Consider the following 18790-nt stretch of genomic DNA (forward strand, 5'->3'; position numbering starts at 1 on the left):
GCGCGTTACATGTCGCTCGATGTGACATCACGCACCAGCCCTACCCATATTTACTAAGTATGGCTGGAGACGAGGAATTGAAAGGATTACTGCTAAAAAGAATAACAAATTATGATAACTATGAGCTGGGGTGTGGAGGATATGGTAGAGTGTACGCGGTGGATTATTGTGGAACGACGTGCGCTGCCAAGGAGATTCATTCCGCTCTGGTTGAGGAGATGGGAGACGATGAAATCCGAGGTACCATGGAGTCGTGCGTCAAGGAGTGTCAGCAATGGAGCAAGCTACGCCATCCTAACGTCGTTCAGTTCCTAGGTGTTTACTTCCCTGACGGGGGAGGGGCCACATCAAGTTTGAGGTTGCCTATTCTTGTGATGGAAATGATGTCAGAGAATTTACCTTCATTTTTGAACAAGTATCAACCCATTCCTGTTCATATCAAGTTTTCTATAACACATGACATCTCCCTTGGTTTGTGTTACCTTCACAGTCATGATCCTCCAATGGCTCACCGATACCTATCTTCTAATAGCATCTTATTGACAGTACATCATGTTGCAAAGATCAGTGACCTTGGAGTGGACAAAGCAATAAAGGCTGACAGAAAAAATATGAAAGCCAAGTCTCCAGGAGTTGCTGATTTCATGTCACCGGAATCATTCACCAAAAGTCCATGGCCTTGGCTCAATCAAGCTTTTGACAAGGGCTTGAGATCAATGTGGCCTATGTCTACAGCTGGTATTGGCGGATTTGGTCGTTTGGTAAAGGCCCACAGCCAGTATGGATTGTCTATGGATGTGTTCTCTTTCGCTGGTATAATTCTGCATATATTCACTCAACAATGGCCTATTCCTACTGAACTGGTAGAATCCGATCACAAGACCGAAGCCGAACGTCGTCAAAAGTACCTAGACAAGATGAAAGAGGATGCTGAAGATTTGAGACCACTGGTGGTGGAATGTCTGGATAATGATCCAACTACAAGACCAACCATAGCAGTTGTTTGTGAGAAAATCCAGTCAATCAAAGATGTTTGTGAGTCACCCCCACCAAACATTACACTATATATACAGAGAACAGAGTTAAAATCTGAGAATGAACTGTTGAAACAGCAGATGGTGAGGTTGTAGCCTATATTTGTACTGTCATGGTACGTAATTGACATCACCAGGTACAACTAACAACAAAGGAGCGTAAGCAGGAATCGGTTGACCTGGAAGCATTAATGAAAGAAAAGTACATCATTTTTATGTTGTGCATGTATGACAGTGTATTGCGTTAGGGAAGTCCTCCAGGCTGAACTAAAGGCAACCCAGCTAAAAGTAGACACTCTACAGTTGCAGAAGAACATTGCAGAGTCTAAGGTACTGTGGTGGTGTGTAGCTAGTGTACAAGCTGTGTTTTGTAGTTGGTGCACATGGAGAAGGAAAGGATGATGGTCGATCTTGAGATTAAAGAAATCATATCACGACACAAAACTGAAGTAACAGAGAAAACAGCCCGCTTGTCACAAGCAGAAGAACGTCTTGTAATCACCACAACTAAGTTAGATCAAAATAAACAAGAAAATAAAGATCTAAGGGCTAACCTACAGAGCGCACTAGATCGTAAGCACAGCATATACACTTGGTACAGACTATAGATTGTGACTTGTTTCACAGAGACTGAAGCATTACAGAAAGGCTCACAAGATTTACATGTTCAAGTGCTGGAACTGCAGCAAACTTTGGATCGTGAAAAACAACTGAAAACTGAAGTGAGCTAATTCATATCAGCTAGTGCATGCAACCTCAATCTCTTCCTCTCTCAGGCGATCAACAAGCTTGTTAAGGTGTCATTTAGTAAGCCAAAAGAACAAGTGTCATCAGCAGATATACTTAAGAAAGACCGGGAAATCCATAAACTGCGAGGTGAATTGCAGAAAGAATCAGAAAAGTCCAAAAAGATGATAGAGAAATACCAAGATGAGATAGCAGCCATACAATCGGTAAGTAAAGAAATTGATAAGGTTTACATTGATCTTGTGTGTATGCTGCAGCGAATCACAGAGGAGCAGCAACAACGACAAGGTCTAGAGGTGAAGTATGCATTATGTGAACAAGAGAATACTCAACTCAGAAAGGAGTTAATGACTACTCCTTATGTCACACTTGGACCACAAATAGATCTAGACCAAATCCCTGAAGAACCAGCCACTGATGCCTCTGACAACAGCACTAGTAAGACAAATACCATTGTGGAGTTACAATAATGTGTGCTGGGACAGATAATACAGATAGCTGTGATGCTGATGTCAAAGATGTCAGTTGGGTATCGATACCAGCTGGTACTAACACTCAAGAACATGGTTGGCGGGATGTGGTATGTAGAGCATATTATTGATTTGAATGATATTTTGTTATAATAGTTTGTGGTGCTTCACTACACAAACAAGACCCTATCGTTCTTTGAACAAGAAGAGGGTTCTTCGGTGTCTGAGAATGCATTGTTTTCCTTTGAATTCAGGTACACAACCTGGTATCTAAATATTATCATTGTTTTGATTGGCATAGTCAAATACGTCATGTGAAGGATTTTGATAGTGGAGAGCATACCCAAGTCTTTGTGGACAAGGAGAACATTAAACATCTTTTACGGGTAAATACTTTTGATGCAGCTGAGACATTTAAACTCTCTTGTTTTCCTAGTTCTCTTACACAGCAGCCATCAAGGATGATTTTGAGCAATCTCGTCAATTAATGGTGAGTGACTGTCATGAAAATGGTCGAGTAACTTGGAGGCTAATAGGAGACAGCCATCAATGTTTCCGGTCACTTTTTTACGGACGTCACTGTTCGTTCTCCACATGAATGTGCAATGTGTGCGCTTCCACTTAACTGGAACATTGGCCAGCCTGGACATCAAGCTTCACATCCTATAGAATGCAAAAGTGAGACTTAGCTGTGTGTAAGGGTGGGGCTGATCATGTGATCTCAACAGGGTGTCATTTGCAGTGTCATGATTATCATGTCCTCTTATCTGGTGATAGTATGAGTCCTTGTACAGGCCGTGAGTTGGTAAATGATGTGTACAATTTGTTATTCTTCTGACATGTACAGCAACCTCACCATTAATCAACCCAAGCTTTCTCCAAGGTAAGAAATTGTCACCATGGCATGTCATTATGGACTGGCAAATTCTGTGTTGGTATTCATACGCTTAACTTGCACATGTTCTGAGAGTGTAACTGTTCCCATTCTGGCTAGCATGTATAATTTGTTTACTCACCATTTAGTACGGTCCCCATAGTATCTGCTGCATAGTATGTGTACAAAATGAGAGTAACAATCTGGTGATGATTACTGCTGTCAATAATTTCCTTGAGCAAGGAATTTTACTCTATAACGGGGACCTGCAAATATTGAGAATATAGTGTCCCTATGTACGTACAGATACAACCCTGGATACCAGTACCAATTTAAACTTGCAAACATCTGTTGTGCTAATAATTACATTTGTCATCTTTTGTGTACATGAACTTGATTTCTCCTTACACAATTAATTACATTGCTAGGGGATCGTGACTCCAAAACATTTTACATGTTGACAAAATCAGAAGAAGACAAAGATCACTGGTATGGTCAATTGTACAGGATAACACAAACGAAGAGGGAAAGTCGTCGATTTAGTGTACTTAACAAATATACTACACTGTGAACCAAATGAACTGATTTTAAATTCGTAATGTACGTGCTAGTTTGAATTACATGGATATACCCTAATATACATAACCAGCAACTGAAACTATTACTTACCACTTCTCAAGACAACAGGTTTGTAGCTAAATTATAAGAGCGTGTATATTAGAAGAGCCAGAAATAAATGCATTCTTGAGAACAACAATTTATTTATCTTAAGCCTGTTACTACTGATGTTCGTCCCTGCATACTGTAGGATGGTGCTGTTCTCTGACATACACTGTAGTGAGGGGAATACCGAGTTGGCCCAGGGTAAGTCCCTATTATACGATGACAGAGTAATTTAACAAGCTGCCATTATTGTCCTTACATGATTTGGCTGATCGTTTACATCCCATAGTGAATGCAGGTGATTTCTTCCATAAAGTCTTAGTGAGGTTGTATTTATTTGGAGCAGGAACATCTGTGTAGGTCAACAAAATGCATTAACCTAATGAATATACATATAGAAATAATTGTGTCCAAAGCTTATACAAAAATCCTTGATACAAATGGTTTGTACTTCACTACCTTGTTGGCCATATTTCTTCACCTTGATCCCCATGGAATAGGCTGGGAAGCAGCGACCAACTGGACACCACATACCCAATACTCCAGGTATTGTGTAAGATGTTGCACCAGGGGTCTAGTAGAGTAGCCATTAGTAACACAATGATGTCAACATCACTAAATATCACCTTGTCATTAGACACCTTGAGTGTCCATATTTCCCTATTGCCATTAGTGGAAGGTAGGGCTCCTATAAACAACCTTATTATACTCTAATAGAACAGTCACCGCTTCATACCTCTTGGGTACTTGGAGGGAGGTCCTATGACTGTAGAGGGACACGGGCGAGGTGCCTGTAGTGTGTAACTGCAAGGGGTTGGGCCGGTTAAGTCCTTTGTCACTGGTGGGCGGGACTCTATCCGCTCTTGTAATCCTGGAGCGAGCTAGATGGGAGGGGCACGACGACACAACGCACAAGACTCACCCATTACGGTGTGCGGCCTGGGTCGCTGAAGATAATAGTGACTAACCCTTTTCCTATAAGCCCTACCAAATTACACGAGAATCACCATGGATACATCACATCTTGAAGGGCAACTGACCATGGTACGCTGGACGAGCGTCGTGTCCGTGATGGTGTAGATGGCAGTGGTGTAGCCAATTTATCTCTAATGCGGTCCTCATTAGTAGGAAGCCCCCTAGATACAGTCGTGTAAATAAGTTCTTGCTGCATTATAATTTTCACGACTGCCCAGTAAAATAAAAATTTGTAAACAACACTCGCGTGCTAATACTTTTTTTATTGAGATGTTTACCTAGCCACGCCCCTAGCAAATGGAGCAGAACTCGTCTGATATCGAACAGCTACTCGTGAAGGAAGCTACCTACCATGGTAATCTAGTAGGATCTGGTCACTTTGGAGCAGTTTTTGAGGGGGAGTATTATGGGACGCCTTGTGCTGCGAAAACCATACAAACCAGTTTGGTAGAAAAGTTAACCAGTGATGAACTGGAGTCGTTTAAGGACCAGTACATCCAGCTGTGCAGCAAGTACAACAAATTACGTCATCCCAACGTTGTTCAGTTCTTAGGAATCTGCATGAACACTCAACCGGTGAAAGATACAACCTCGGATACAGCGGTGACCAGCAACAACAGCAAAGACGAAGAGCAGAAGGAAGGACCAAATGAGACTGCAGAAGTCAGTACTAAGCCACTAGAGCCATCTTCTTCATTCCCCTTTGTGCTCTTAACAGAATTTATGACATTTAACCTAACCTCACTAGTGGAACAACATCAAGACATTCCTCTGTATGTGAAGCTATCCATTCTACATGATGTATCACGTGGTCTTAGTTTCCTGCACGCTCAGACACCTCCCATTGTTCATTCCAGATTATATTCTAATAACATTCTGCTCACTTCTCAGCTGGTGGCCAAAATAGGTGATTTGGGACTTCCCCCTGTGACAGCCAAGACTGGCAAAGATGATGCAACTCCAACTCCAGGAATAGCTGATTTTATAGCACCAAAATCAGAGAACGTTGACCTTTCACAAGATGTCTTCTCCTATGGTGGGGTTATCATACACACCGTCACTCAACAATGGCCTACACCAGTTGATGGGGAAGCAGCAGATGCTGGTAAGCCTTCAGAAGTCAATAGGCGTAAGAAGTACTTGGATAAAATGAGTGGGGAATTGAAAATGTTAGCAGAAAGTTGTTTGGATGAAGACCCCAAGTTGCGTCCACCTGCAGCAGACATAGAGCAAGCACTGAACAGAATGAAAAAAGAAAAGAAGTCACCATTTGCCAGCATGAACCCAATCACATGGCTAGCTGAGGTGGATAGACTCTCTATTAAACTAGAAGATGCTCTAGTGGAACTGGATGACTCCAACCAACTTATCAACACTCGTGAAGAACTGATTGATCAATTACAGGTTAGAATAGAACAGTACTGTATTGCACACAGCTGGTGTAATCCAAGACATTCTAAGCTTTAAAGATATCCAGTGGTTCCACTAGACAATATAGCTCCTAAGATATTGGCAAGATAAAGATGCAGTTTGCTCTGCTGTAGAATTGCATGTGAAGCATTTTAAATTACTAATCACAATATTTACTCTAATAAAACATACAGTTGTAACATGTGTTGTTGTTACACAGGAACAACTGGGGGCCAAGACTGAGGCATCTCAAGCTGACCTGTTTAGTGGAAAAGTTAAGATGAATTGGGAAGAAGCTGCCCCTGCTCCCATTGGTCGCTATGACCACAGCGCCATCTTGTTAAACAACTCGATCTACATTGGTGGCGGGGTAGAGTCTGGAGGGAAAGTCTCCTTCACTATTGATGTGTACAACCTTGATGATGAGAAGTGGGGGACATCTATCAATGTTCCACGATGTAGCTTTGGCATGGCTGTCCTTAATGACAAACTAGTCATTGTGGGAGGGAAGAGCAAGAAGGGTGACACAAGTAAAACAGTCCGGTCTCTTGAGCAGTCGAACGAATGGGAAGAGATCACATCAATGTCTACAGCAAGATGTAACTGTACTGCAGTGGGGTACAATGAGATGCTAATTGTGATGGGTGGGGTAGGTGCTGACAATGTTACTCTTGGTACGGTGGAGCTGTATGACACAAAGAAGAAACGATGGTACAAGTGTGAAGATTTACCAAAGCCCCACAGCTTCCTCCAGCCACTGGTGGTAAAGAGCACGCTTTACCTGTTAGGTGGGTATCACCAGGATCAGTCTCCTGCTGTGTTCACAGCCCCCTTAAACACCACTGCCCGCCATCGACTAAAGTGCAGCTACTACAAAACTCCCACACCATTTGTTGGCTCAGCCGCAGCAGTATTAGCTGGCAAGTTTGTCATCACAATCGGCGGTGAGGTCAAGATTCGTACTGACATCAACGAGTGCACTGAAGTGTGTGCACTAAATGTGTCATCAAGTACATGGGAGGCTGTGGGTCAGCTTCCAGCTGGAAGATGTGCAGCAGCTGCTGTTTCTCTGTCCGATGATGTCATAGCGATAATTGGTGGCCGAACATACAAGGAACAACACTCCAGAACTCTCTTAATAGGATCATTTGACTTCTAACACAACCACACACACCTTCCAATAACATACTGAACTATTGTGTAGTAGTAACAAGTATTCACTGCATTTAGAAGACATACCTATATGTAGTTAATAAGTTGGTGTACAAATAAATTAGAATACATTTCATTCTAAACAATGACGTCCATTATGATGACACAGGTTCCTCCTCATTCATCACTTCAAGTCGTTCTGGTCCATAAATGAGTATGTAGGCCATATGCCAGTCACCTGTGGGTAGGAGAAGTGGATCACATGATAAGTCATGTGATCTAACCACACCTCCTCCTGATAGCTTTAACACTTCTTCTGGTGGCACTGATGATACGACATCATCGTCGAATTTCATCCAGTTACCTGTGATGGAAACATAATTGCATAAAGTTAATATTTCTCTATGTTGTAGCTGATATTTCATTTTTTATGGTCCCTACTCCTCCGTACAATGCACACCCTACCCATATCAACTTATAGTAAGATTGTAATTCAGAAATGTCTATAATATGCATTAGTCACAACGTTGGTTTTAAAGATTTTATGGACTTAAAATTCTCAAATTAAAACACAGCATTGAGATGAATTGACTGCTCTATTAGAGTAAACACCCATCAATGGTGACAGCAATACACTGTACAACTAACCTTTGAAATTTAGGAAACTTCCATGGTAAAGATTTTAGTCTAGCCCCATATTTTACCTTTGACAAAGGACAGCCTCTATATGGCAGCAATAAATGGGCAAAAAACTTTTGGTCGCTTTGTAAGCACAAATTTTATTTGGCATTAACCTTAAATATTGTTGGCGAGATTTTATTTTGAAGGTACAAACAGTGGATTAGACTACTGGACTGGTGTTTCTGCTTCCTAATCTAAGTTTTAACACTTCAGTGTTAGTTGTTAAACATTAACGTAACATTTTCTCCAACAAATTTGTCCATGTGTTTTCATTATTCACACGTTGTTGATGATGCTTTTAGTAAAATGAACAATCCATTTCATATTAATTTTGCATGCTTGTATGCTATTGGTGATATACAAGTTTTTCCACTGGGGCATTGTATTATCTGTCAGAAACAATTACTTAGACCAAAACACTCTATTTTGTTGATAAGATAGTATGTATTATGATACTAAGCCAATGAGTACAACACACACTGCATAGTATTACAGCTTGCTAATCGGTAAAATTAATAGTTATACCACGGCTGTGAGGGAATTTGCTGATATATACACCTGAAGCAGGCCTGAGGGCTAAGGGTGTATGTATCAGCAAAACCCAATGCAGTCGTGATATAAGTAATATATATCACTCTAGGCACACTCACCTGATAAGTGAAAGAACTACAGAACACTCACCCTGTTCCTTTTATACATCACTATCTGATAATCAATAATGGCTTTAATAGCATGGGCTAATAGCCATTAGAACATCATTCATATGTCATTACACCTTACACACAGTGTCAGAAAAGTTGCGACTGCGGGATACATTTTTTTCTTCAAAAATTTATACTACATTAAGCCTACTAACTTACAGCAAGTAAGTTGCCTAACCTGTAAACCCAAACCCATAATTAAATGCTCCCGTGTCCCTTAATATAATGAGTCAAAGTGTATCGTATCTTTGAACTGGTTGGGTATCAAAGCCATGAACAAACTGTATTCCCATGATATTGGCCAGGCAATATGCAAGTTAAACCATAGATATACAGACAAGTACCCGGAATTGGAATCATCTGACGTGAACCCATTGACTCCAATACAAATGCGTTCACCAGATCATTGTTACCTCCTTCAAAAAAGACAGGATAGTAAAATACGCTGCTCACAATACATTTCTGTAGAATGTCAATATGTATGTACTTTAGTTGTTGGGCAACTTAATTGTTAATGTCTTAGAAGTAGTCACAACAGCAGAACTAGTCTTCTGTGTGATAAATTCGAAGATATTGCTACTTCCAGTAACAACGATCCAGCTCAAAAAACCGGATGATTCCAATCCCGGGTACTTGTCTGTATACCTATGGTACCACTATACATATACAGCCATGTAAATTTGTGTGTGTAAAAAGCATTTTTGGGGTGAAGTCCAACACAACATCAAAGTGTCAAATTGCTTACACACGTCCACCCCTCACCTAACTTGTCACAGGTCCAGCCCACGTAGTGTCCAGAGGACGATGAACGACCTTGATGAGTGAGAACACCAATCAGATTGTAGTATCCACTATTGCTGCTACCTCTGTCTGGGGATGGGGCTAATAATTGCTACAACACTAGCCACACCCACACTCACCATCAGGAAAATCATAAGGTTCATATTTGATCTCCTTTGCTGTATCAGTAGCAGGCTTGGCTGGTTGTTTAGCTCCCTAATTAATGCACCACAGCCAATAGATCATGTAACTTAGCCCCACCCACTTTCATAGCAGCAGCTTTTTTGTCATCTATCTCCTTGATCCTTTCCCTGATAGGAGTAAGCTTCTGTTTTAGTTCAGGAGTGCACAAGTCCATTACATCCAACCTCATTGTAAACTTCACATCCTAACACAACGAACAAATTACATATGTCTTCAGATTAATATAATTCTAAGGAACAATAAATCAATTTTTTTGCTTTTTGTAAGTTGGAAGAAATCACAAAGTTTCATTTGTGGCATTGTTTTGTTCCCATTGAAAGATGTTATAAACCATAGTGAAATTATTCCTCAAAATGCTTCTAATCATGCCGTTTGCAAAACTTGTTCATTCAAACGTTCCGGATATATTAGTGAGGTCACAAACTGGACTAATAAAAATCTGAGTAAAAGAAAGTAGCCATCTTTAGTGAAAACCTCCTTATTGGCAGAATTTTTAGACCACAATTTCTTTCAAGCACCGAGTACTGCTCTACATACGGTGTTGTTGATAGCAGGTAGCTGCTTCAACATAGCAATCATGAAAATTAGGCTGGATAGAGTTATAATATTGAATCTGCTAAAGTACATTTTGCAAAGGAGTTGAGATAGCAGAGTGCTACATAATGAAGAAGTTGATGGCTACCTTTAACACTTTCTTAGCAAGTATTTCCTGCCTGTCAGCTCCTCCCCCCTTGCCGACAAAGAATCTCATGTACTGAACAACCAGATAAGCCGGCAATCTGTCTATCTGAGACTGAAACAATTAGAATATTGTGAAATGTAAACCACAAATTAAATCTCAACCTACTGTTTTAGTGTATTGAGCATTTCTACCCAATGAGGCAGAGTGTTTGTCAAGATTGGTTTGTAGTCCCTGCAAAAAACATCACATGACCACTGCATTATTCTAATAACTGCCCACCCACCAGTTTTAGTCCAGTCAACATGTATTTGACATCTGTAAGAAAAGACGTGTTTGTAAATGTGGTACTACAGGAGTCATTTGACCTTGTTGAATAAAGCAATTTAATTGGTATTGCCTCTCGGTATCCATGGCAACTGGTTCATCAGGGTTCTCATCACATTTAAGACTAGCCACAAGTTAAGTATTACCCTAGTATATTGCATCATCAACACTATTATTATAGGATACGTTGTCTTAAGGTGAACTCCAAAAAACTGGTCCATGAAGTTTTGCCTTGGTGTGATGGCTGGTTGCTAGTAGTAAAATGTGTAGCGTCATCACCATGGTAATAGTGGCAGTACTCACCTGTGAAGGATCACCATGACGGATCGGTAACCTGTCAGCGAGAGCATTGACTACTGCTGACCAGCACTCATGAGCATCCTGGAAGGTATTGGTGACACACGCACACGCACACCCACACACACAGAGAATGAAACACAACTGCTGTGTTTGAGATCTTTTTATAAGAAGCTCCCAAAATTTAAAAATCCAGGAAGGTGGCCAAAATATGGCTGCAATGATGTTAAGATCAAAAATTTTTTTTGTTAACAGTGTATATGCTAAGTCCTCCTCCTGAACACAAGCATGGGTTAACAGTAGATCTAAGGGTATGGAGTTATGGGATACATATAATATGATTCACACTTGACAATGATTTGAGTTTGAATACACAGCATGTTTCTTTAAAACCAATACTGATATACAACACATTTACCTGCTGACGGTAACTGTTAGTTTTCTCATCTCGTTCAGCAAACTGAGGCATTGCAGTGTGTAATATCTAAACAACAGTTACCATGATGACAACTGGTGTACAACAATTAGAATACAGCAACACCTTGAGGAAGAAGTTCACAGCCAGCTCAACATTGTTGTTGGCATCCATACTATGGATCAGTGTCCGTAGACCTGTGTCAATACATCACGTAAGGACTAACTGATTTGCAGCAATAACTAACAGAGGTTCTGAGCATAACTAGCTCACTATAGACGACTACTGCTCTAACAGAAGCAGGGATGTCTCTACAGTTGTCAACACCGGCTAATAAAGTGGAATCAAAAATTATTACTTTAAAAGGAAATAGGGTCCAAGCAATTATAAAGCAGTGACACAAGAAATATGAACGATGGTATTACAATATAGCTATGAGGGAAAATCCCTACATTGGCATGTTACCACCTGATCAATGGCACAAGTAAGGATTTTCCCACACAGCTATGTTATATTACTATCATTCATATTTCTTGTTTCACTACTTTTTATTCTTCCTTTTTGAAATAAGTTAACTTTTTTGTTATAGTATAAGTGGATGGAGCTATGGTATCTATTCCCTCTTACACTAGAAATAGTTTTGTGGCATCTAAATATGCTCCTCTAAGGAGTGATAGAGAAAATTAACACCTCAGTATCCTTGCATGAAGAAGACGACCATGTAATTGAAGATAAAAGTACAGAAGACATACACTCATTGGAACCACAAAAGGCACACGTATGTTATTGTGGCATGAAATGGTGACAGTGCACATTTGGCCTCTAACCTTGTGACAGCCTGGCTGGCTGGCACAAAGGCAGATGGAATTTTTTTTTTAAATATTTGACTTTCTGCAAGTATTTCTTGTTCATAATGCTGGATTTGGTGCTATGCACTAAGACTCTTCATCAAAGGTGCTTTTTGTTACGTGTGATACTGTTATGATGGTTTTTAACAGCAACATGTCGTTCATTTTACTACCAATCAGTACTACTATATTGTCCGATAGCCACCACTACCGCTCACTAGGGTTGTGCGATAATAGTAAAACCTATATCTCGATAAGTGACAACTATTTTATCTCGATCATCGATATTATCTCGATAATAATGTAGTATTGTAAGCATAGTTTTACATATTCGTTGACACAAAGTTCTTGTCAAGTCACCTGTTCCTCATTAAATCCGATACCTTTCCAAAGGTTTTTCATCTGACTGTGGTTGATATACACTAGATTACGGAGATTTACTATTATCTTGATAATGAAAATCATTATCTAGTTTACGATAGGTGATTTAGGTATCTAGATTATCTTTTTATCTAAATTATCTCCCAGCTCTACCATTCACCAATCACTACAGATTCAGAATGAGCATGCTTTTAGCTGAGTGTGAAGAAAGATGTAGTTTGACAATGTGCCTCTGTTGACTAAAACACTATACCTATGCTAGCCACACAATACCAACACAAATATACGTAACAATAGTAAGAAAAAGTGAGTGCTTCAAAAGAACAACAAAAAACAACACCACTTACCAGCTACCATTGATGAGGATGATCCGGGGATATGCATAGCAGCATCAGGCTGGAAACTATAGCAACAACAGTAAAGCAAAAACACACTTGTCTATAAATACCCCTGTATGGCTTCCTTTAGTTCAGGGACAGCTTTTAGGCACTGCACAGTGGAGTTCATGTAACAAGTGTTACCAAGGTTGATGAGACCAGTTGGGTAGAGCAGCTGTTGATCATGTGATCAGGACAGACTGGTAATCTTTATAGTAACTCACTGCAGCAGCCTCGCTCTCTGACATGTCCTCAACAAATCTCACTTGATCCTTTGGCTTCTCTGGTAACTTGTCAGCAGAACCCATTAACATTAATGTACAACCCTAATATGGGTATACAACTGGTATATCATGTATACACTCAAACAAAGGCTCAGGTGCTTAGCTACTGCAACAGATCATATAGTAGGTATCAAGACCAAATTTTTGCAAAATAACAACCTACCAACACAAGTAAACTAAATAATGATAATATTTCACAAATGTTATTTACAAATTTCATCTTTGTGCACAGAGCATACAGTATTGCAGTGCAAAAATGTTTCTTTATCACAAATAAAGTTTGCGTTCCAAGTTTATTTTTAACAAGCTTCTAAATGTTACTGTTTGTCCACCAAAGACATAGTGGAAGCTGAAAATGTGTAACCACCATATTTAATAGTTATATCATGGCCATGAGGGATTTGCCTGATATATATATGTGTCTGCGCCCTCAGGCCTGTGGCCTATACCACTCTGGTATGCTCACCTAATAAGTGAAGGAAGACAAACCTGCATTCACCACATTACTTTATACAGAGGTTTGCAAACATCAATTGTGTGTTTAAATTGTGGGCACAAAAAGAAATGATTGTGGGTTTCACTAGTTGTAGTGATACCATTATAACCAAATAACCACTTTGTAGATACCTATAGCAACCTAAGGTGCTAAAATAAAAAGTTGCAGTCAGGGCTATATCATGATATTGCCCTGTGGTCCAGGTAATACATGAAATATAGCCTTGTGGTTTCCTTTGATCTGAGGTGTCAAAGTGGTATATTTGGTGTTAGACAGCTAAAAACTCAGCTTACAACCAACAACACATTTCTAACAAGCTACAAGGATATAACACTTCTTATTGTTTTACTGTGATTTAATATCATGCACAACTCCAGTACTTTTTATCGATGTGCTATGGTCCCTACTCTAGTTGAAAATTCCAAATTTTGTGTGCACTTCTTTGTTAACTTTTTTCGTAAATAATTATCATGACTTGGTGAACCCACACATACCGCATCAAAAGAAAGAAATGGCACCGCTCGGCCCAGCTACATCAATTATCGTCTGAAAAGTGAAGTATCCATTACGCTTCGTTGTCAGCTGTGTTCTACCCATTACACAACATTACGAATCAAGAACTGCTCGAAAAGCACCTCTGCAATCAAAGTAGCCACTATGAAAAATACGGACAATTTCCATTATGAAGGGAAGTCATCAAGTGTTACCACCAAATCAACACTTTTCGCTGTCAGTAAAGATGAATGGGACACAATGGAGGACAGTGGTAAGTCCATGAAGAATACATTGTATGTACTGCGATATGCCAAAAGGCACCTCTTGGGGCCAGAGCGACAACAAACAGTGAAAAATCAAGTCCGTAGCCTTAGCTGTTATCAAGTTACGCTTGTCTGAAGGCATCAGTCAGTTACTCAGTCAGTAGAAAATTCCGTTTAGTAATTTAAAAAAAAAATTCCATAGCAACTTGTTGAAAGCATTTCGGGTCGATCTGAAGGCTTGTTTGGGCTTAGCTTTGCCTAACCAATATTGCGTCATCATCTGGGAAAAGTGAGGCTGGTTTTTCGGTGATGTTTTTTCATGGGCCACGCCTACTCCTTTGTGGTCCCTACTATACAGTACTATCATACTTTATGCTCTAATAGTAGGAACAGTTACAAAGTTTAGAAACTATTTGTTCGTACGCTAATCATCATGTATTTTTCCAAGCAACACACAAAATATTGTTTGCCAGAAGGTCAGCATCCATACATGTAAGGAAGTGTACTACCATATAACGGGTTAATTTTGAAGGGGAAATTATGAAGAGCAGCTGCTAAAATAAATTTTGAAAGTATAATTTTTGAATGCTCTATCGTCATGCTTAGCGCCACTAAAATTATTTTTGTAAAAGTACACATTAAATTTAGTGAAGATGGTGACCATGTGTAGCGATACAATCGAAATTGAGACATTCATTAGGTGTTATTGTATTGGGACTGCTCCACTATTGGAAAGGTGGTTTCGCCAATGGGGAAACGAGTAATCTTCACCGTCAATTTGCTGTGGGCGTGGTCATTGCAGCATCAACAAAAACAAAGGTGTTGGCCTGCTAGGTATGGAAAGAGATATCATGTATTCGTTCTGTATTTCTTCTGCCCGGGATGATAAGGTGTGGAGTTCTGTTTAATAGTGGACAGAATTCGGCCAACCTGGCACAAGGCTAGCTTATATTCAAAAAAAAGCTTTATATTCGAAGAGTTAAACTTTCGTAGAAGCCGTGTTTTTCCAAATAATTCGAAAATTAAACTCATTCAAAAATAACCTGTTATACGGTATCACAATTTCCGAGGACAATAATTGTCCCCAGGGGTGGAAATATATCATAAAGCTTCCAACTCTGCCTAAATACAAGAAGAGTGTGTTTGTAGTTATCATTTATTTAGCATTATAAGGTTGCTTTGTTGAAATTACAGTTTTGTTGTTGTAACGTTGTGTATAGTCCAGTACAAGATGACCTTTGACTTGGAAGTTTAAACCAGTCAGCTATTCCCAACCTTAGCTTTGTGTGGCCAGGCTGCATCATTGGGTACATTTTGGATACTGCATGTACAAGACAGCAGTTGAGGTCCTTCTCCCCCTGGGAGAACTGGGGACCATCCCAAACTCAGGTAAACATTAAACAGGTACATAACATTAGGCCCCTATTTGGTGATTATTAGTTTATCATCCACCGCCCGCATCCTTCTTAAGCTACCGCATGGTAAGCCATTATTTACTCTGCGCATGCTCAGAAGAACACGTGATACCAAACTGTTGTAATTTTTGTTGATGAACGCTACAATGCGCTATATATCACCAGAACTGTTGTTTTCCTTAGCAAATTACTGCAGTACCAGTTGCAATCGTGCTCTATCGACTTCATCAAAGCAGGCTTTCAGTTGATTGTCGAAAAACAGTTGGCGATCACGAAAAGTAGAATCAGCTGGTGAAGGAAATGTTTGTAGTAAGAAAAAAAAAGACAATTTGGACAAGGTCTGTACATCAGTGTGTTAATAATGGTATAATGGTAATACCCTCCCGCCCGCATCATAATAATTAGAAAGGCTGGATGAGAAACTAATAATCACCGAATAGGGGCCTTATAGAGAATTTCTTGCAGGAGTTACTGATGAAAAATTACACAGGTGAGAAGGCCACTAGCTGCTTTACTCACTTCCTTTATTTTCTCCTTTGCCCTACCCCAATCCGTGTCCTGTGTAAATAATATACGGACAGTAACGGAGTACTGCTTCACTGTACTCTTTACCGTTATCATAGCCCCGGATATCATCACCTTCTGGCGTTCAGGCGGTACACCAGTCAACGTGAACAACTGTATCTTAAATACCTCCGGGGCCTCGTCCGTGTTCAGCTCAACGTCATCATAACGTTCCTTACCCCACTTTACTTTAACTATGTGTACATAAAGGAATGAGCACAGCGTAGTAGGACGACTGGAACCAACCTTTAAATGAAGGCATGCTGTCTAGGAAAATATAAACCCACAATTCAAAGTTTTATGTAGTGTTGGCATCGCGTGATACAGAAAGTTTTTTTTTTTTCTGCCCTCCGTGATACAGTAGAAAGTAGGCGTGGTATTAATCGATACCGGGATCGATACTAAAGTCACGACGTTGAGATGAGGCTGCTATCGCTGTTGTATGGAACAGGCAGTGTTCCGCGTACCTTAATCACCGGAGGGCTAGGACAACTGGGACGAGGTCTGGCGAAGGCACTCAGGTACAAACGAGGATGTGTAGAAACTTAGTACGCTTTGATCTTTAGAGGCAAATATGGACAGGAAAATGTTATATTGTCTGACATTATCAAGTGTCCTGACGCTACAGGTGAGATATTAATCGTGACGTCACGTAATTAATAACTAATTGTTACTGTTAGTCAAACCATACGAGTATGTGGACGTATTGGACATGAAGCAGTTGGATACAGTGGTAGTCACCCATGAGATAGACCGTGTGGTGCATTTCTCTGCATTGCTATCTGCAGTAGCAGAAAAGAATGTGCCTCGTGCTCTGCAGGTGGGTAGGTGGTAGTCTCATGTGGCCAGGCCACTTTTGAGTGATGGTCGGTGGAAAGAGTCTTTCTGCTGACCATCAATTTATTGGTCTGGCCACACAAGATTCAGATAGATGGGGCTTGTGTACTTAGGACACATGAACTAACCATTGACTTATTGTGGTCTCAAAGTTACCCACTGTTGTATGTATAGTTAATACAGATGTAGTGTACTATATAACAGCTCGTGGATATGCGAGTTCCAAGATAATTGTAAGCTAACTGCATCACAGCAAAGATGCATTGACTTGTACTGTTTACTGTTTTGACTCCCTTTGTGATGTACAGGAAGTCCTTCCATTAATATTTGTATGTTTTTTTGTACAGCACTACATATTGTCGTGGTAACAGAATGACATTTTACATGTTTAATTTTTTTGTTTGAGTAATCTTGGTGGCTTCTTTACTGTAAGCTTTTTCTCATCTCAATCTTTATGGTTTCACCAACTTACATACACTATTTGTGAAAAAATCACATTGCTATATCTTCTTATGTGAAGTAAATACGTATGGATGTTGAAAATATCCACTTTAAAGATTTCAATCTGTCGTTTTATTTGATGACAAAATTACACAGTGTATGTACTGCAAATGAGATATGGTACCGCCCAAGCACAACATCGCACTCGCTTGCACATGCAACTTTGCTCAAGATTTTAAAAATCACTAAGGGGCGTGGCAACTGTTTCACTCATGATTCTCGTGAACGAAACAGCTGCCACATTGTCTTGTGAGCGAAACAGTTGCCACGCCCCTTAATAAGTGATTTTAAAATCTCGAGCAAAGTTGCGTCTGCGAATGAGTGCAACGTTGCATTTGGGCAGTACCTTGTAGGCTAACAGAACTCTAGCAATGTAAACCCAGTGAGCCTACTACAATATGAAGCTCCACATGATCGGAAATCCCTCATGGGGTGGTGCTATAGTGATAATGGTATATTTAAAACATTTTGATTTTTGTTGGTACAGTAAACAACAATTTTTTTGATGGCAGATTTGCAGTGCAATATAGAGAAGTTAAGTGGATTGGGAATAGAAGTTACCAGCTCAACAGTTGGATAGTGTAGCCCAGGGGCTGATCTAGGATTTATAAAGGGGGGGGGGGGGCTAACTCAAGGTACTAATCTCTTGGGTGGAGGTGTGTGAAGCACACCTTCCCAGCATGAAAGCATGCTGGAACTAGGGGAATCTGGGGGCATGCCCCCCAGTTGAAATATAGATGTTAAAATACTGCAATTTGGAGACATTTCCACATAAAATGCATATTTTTGCCTGTAGATATTTTATATACTGCCTTCAGATATATATGGCTCTCTGAAGCATTTGCTAATGGAAAGGTTTGGGTAGGTTCAGACAACCAAGCACATGATGCACCCTCTCACAATTGCATGCACAATAATGT

General features: G+C 40.1%; 5 protein-coding genes across 5 annotated transcripts in view; 3 read left to right on the forward strand and 2 right to left on the reverse strand.

The window, feature by feature from the left end:
• Window positions 1-3770, forward strand: LOC136243098 (rho-associated protein kinase 2-like). Its single transcript, XM_066034614.1, has 15 exons — window positions 1-1118; window positions 1172-1236; window positions 1283-1364; window positions 1409-1607; window positions 1662-1756; window positions 1811-1987; window positions 2039-2219; window positions 2267-2361; window positions 2408-2505; window positions 2553-2637; window positions 2688-2741; window positions 2788-2929; window positions 2980-3048; window positions 3099-3134; window positions 3554-3770. Exons 1-15 carry the CDS (start codon window positions 60-62, stop codon window positions 3694-3696), a joined length of 2580 nt encoding a protein of 859 aa, XP_065890686.1. The 5' UTR covers window positions 1-59; the 3' UTR covers window positions 3697-3770.
• LOC136243150 (uncharacterized) lies at window positions 3443-5662 on the reverse strand. The gene is made up of 7 exons (XM_066034672.1): window positions 4829-5662; window positions 4711-4772; window positions 4525-4659; window positions 4415-4476; window positions 4248-4362; window positions 4048-4140; window positions 3443-3997 (listed from the first exon to the last, which is right to left on the reverse strand). Exons 1-7 carry the CDS (start codon window positions 4957-4959, stop codon window positions 3888-3890), a joined length of 708 nt encoding a protein of 235 aa, XP_065890744.1. The 5' UTR covers window positions 4960-5662; the 3' UTR covers window positions 3443-3887.
• On the forward strand, window positions 5008-7471 carry LOC136243107 (uncharacterized). Its single transcript, XM_066034623.1, has 2 exons — window positions 5008-6167; window positions 6394-7471. Exons 1-2 carry the CDS (start codon window positions 5061-5063, stop codon window positions 7330-7332), a joined length of 2046 nt encoding a protein of 681 aa, XP_065890695.1. The 5' UTR covers window positions 5008-5060; the 3' UTR covers window positions 7333-7471.
• LOC136243122 (ubiquitin carboxyl-terminal hydrolase 14-like) lies at window positions 7305-16853 on the reverse strand. Its single transcript, XM_066034641.1, has 19 exons — window positions 16779-16853; window positions 16581-16726; window positions 16488-16526; window positions 13240-13341; window positions 13087-13190; window positions 12986-13041; window positions 11536-11606; window positions 11413-11478; window positions 11001-11078; window positions 10884-10948; window positions 10739-10821; window positions 10657-10688; window positions 10539-10604; window positions 10374-10484; window positions 9753-9875; window positions 9628-9703; window positions 9470-9577; window positions 7615-7689; window positions 7305-7563 (listed from the first exon to the last, which is right to left on the reverse strand). The coding sequence occupies exons 1-19, from the start codon at window positions 16792-16794 to the stop codon at window positions 7481-7483; spliced, it is 1500 nt and encodes a 499-aa protein (XP_065890713.1). The 5' UTR covers window positions 16795-16853; the 3' UTR covers window positions 7305-7480.
• LOC136243142 (L-threonine 3-dehydrogenase, mitochondrial-like) overlaps window positions 16847-18790 on the forward strand; it is a 4765-nt gene continuing 2821 nt past the window's right edge. Inside the window, exons 1-3 of the mRNA XM_066034665.1 lie at window positions 16847-17053; window positions 17099-17160; window positions 17213-17352. Of these exons, the coding sequence (XP_065890737.1) occupies window positions 16953-17053; window positions 17099-17160; window positions 17213-17352 (303 nt within the window). The 5' untranslated portion in view covers window positions 16847-16952. The remainder of the gene's footprint in view (window positions 17054-17098; window positions 17161-17212; window positions 17353-18790) is intronic.

This window comes from Dysidea avara, chromosome 13 (assembly GCF_963678975.1).
Source record: "Dysidea avara chromosome 13, odDysAvar1.4, whole genome shotgun sequence".
NCBI lineage: Eukaryota > Metazoa > Porifera > Demospongiae > Dictyoceratida > Dysideidae > Dysidea > Dysidea avara.

Excerpts from the sequence above, each read along its gene's own strand:
- LOC136243098 (XM_066034614.1), top strand. The coding sequence starts at position 60 with ATGGCTGGAGACGAGGAATTGAAAGGATTACTGCTAAAAAGAATAACA. Across the intron at positions 1,237-1,282 it reads GAAGCATTAATGAAAGAAAA|GGAAGTCCTCCAGGCTGAAC; the intron begins GTACATCATTTT and ends GTATTGCGTTAG. Across the intron at positions 2,506-2,552 it reads TTGTTTTCCTTTGAATTCAG|TCAAATACGTCATGTGAAGG; the intron begins GTACACAACCTG and ends TGATTGGCATAG.
- LOC136243122 (XM_066034641.1), bottom strand. Across the intron at positions 10,689-10,738 it reads AAATTGCTTTATTCAACAAG|ATGTCAAATACATGTTGACT; the intron begins GTCAAATGACTC and ends CTTTTCTTACAG. Across the intron at positions 7,564-7,614 it reads GTTAAAGCTATCAGGAGGAG|GTGACTGGCATATGGCCTAC; the intron begins GTGTGGTTAGAT and ends TCCTACCCACAG.
- LOC136243150 (XM_066034672.1), bottom strand. The coding sequence starts at position 4,959 with ATGCAGCAAGAACTTATTTACACGACTGTATCTAGGGGGCTTCCTACT. Across the intron at positions 4,773-4,828 it reads CGCTCGTCCAGCGTACCATG|GGCTTATAGGAAAAGGGTTA; the intron begins GTCAGTTGCCCT and ends GTAATTTGGTAG. Across the intron at positions 4,660-4,710 it reads CAGGCCGCACACCGTAATGG|GATTACAAGAGCGGATAGAG; the intron begins GTGAGTCTTGTG and ends AGCTCGCTCCAG.
- LOC136243107 (XM_066034623.1), top strand. The coding sequence starts at position 5,061 with ATGGAGCAGAACTCGTCTGATATCGAACAGCTACTCGTGAAGGAAGCT. Across the intron at positions 6,168-6,393 it reads AACTGATTGATCAATTACAG|GAACAACTGGGGGCCAAGAC; the intron begins GTTAGAATAGAA and ends GTTGTTACACAG.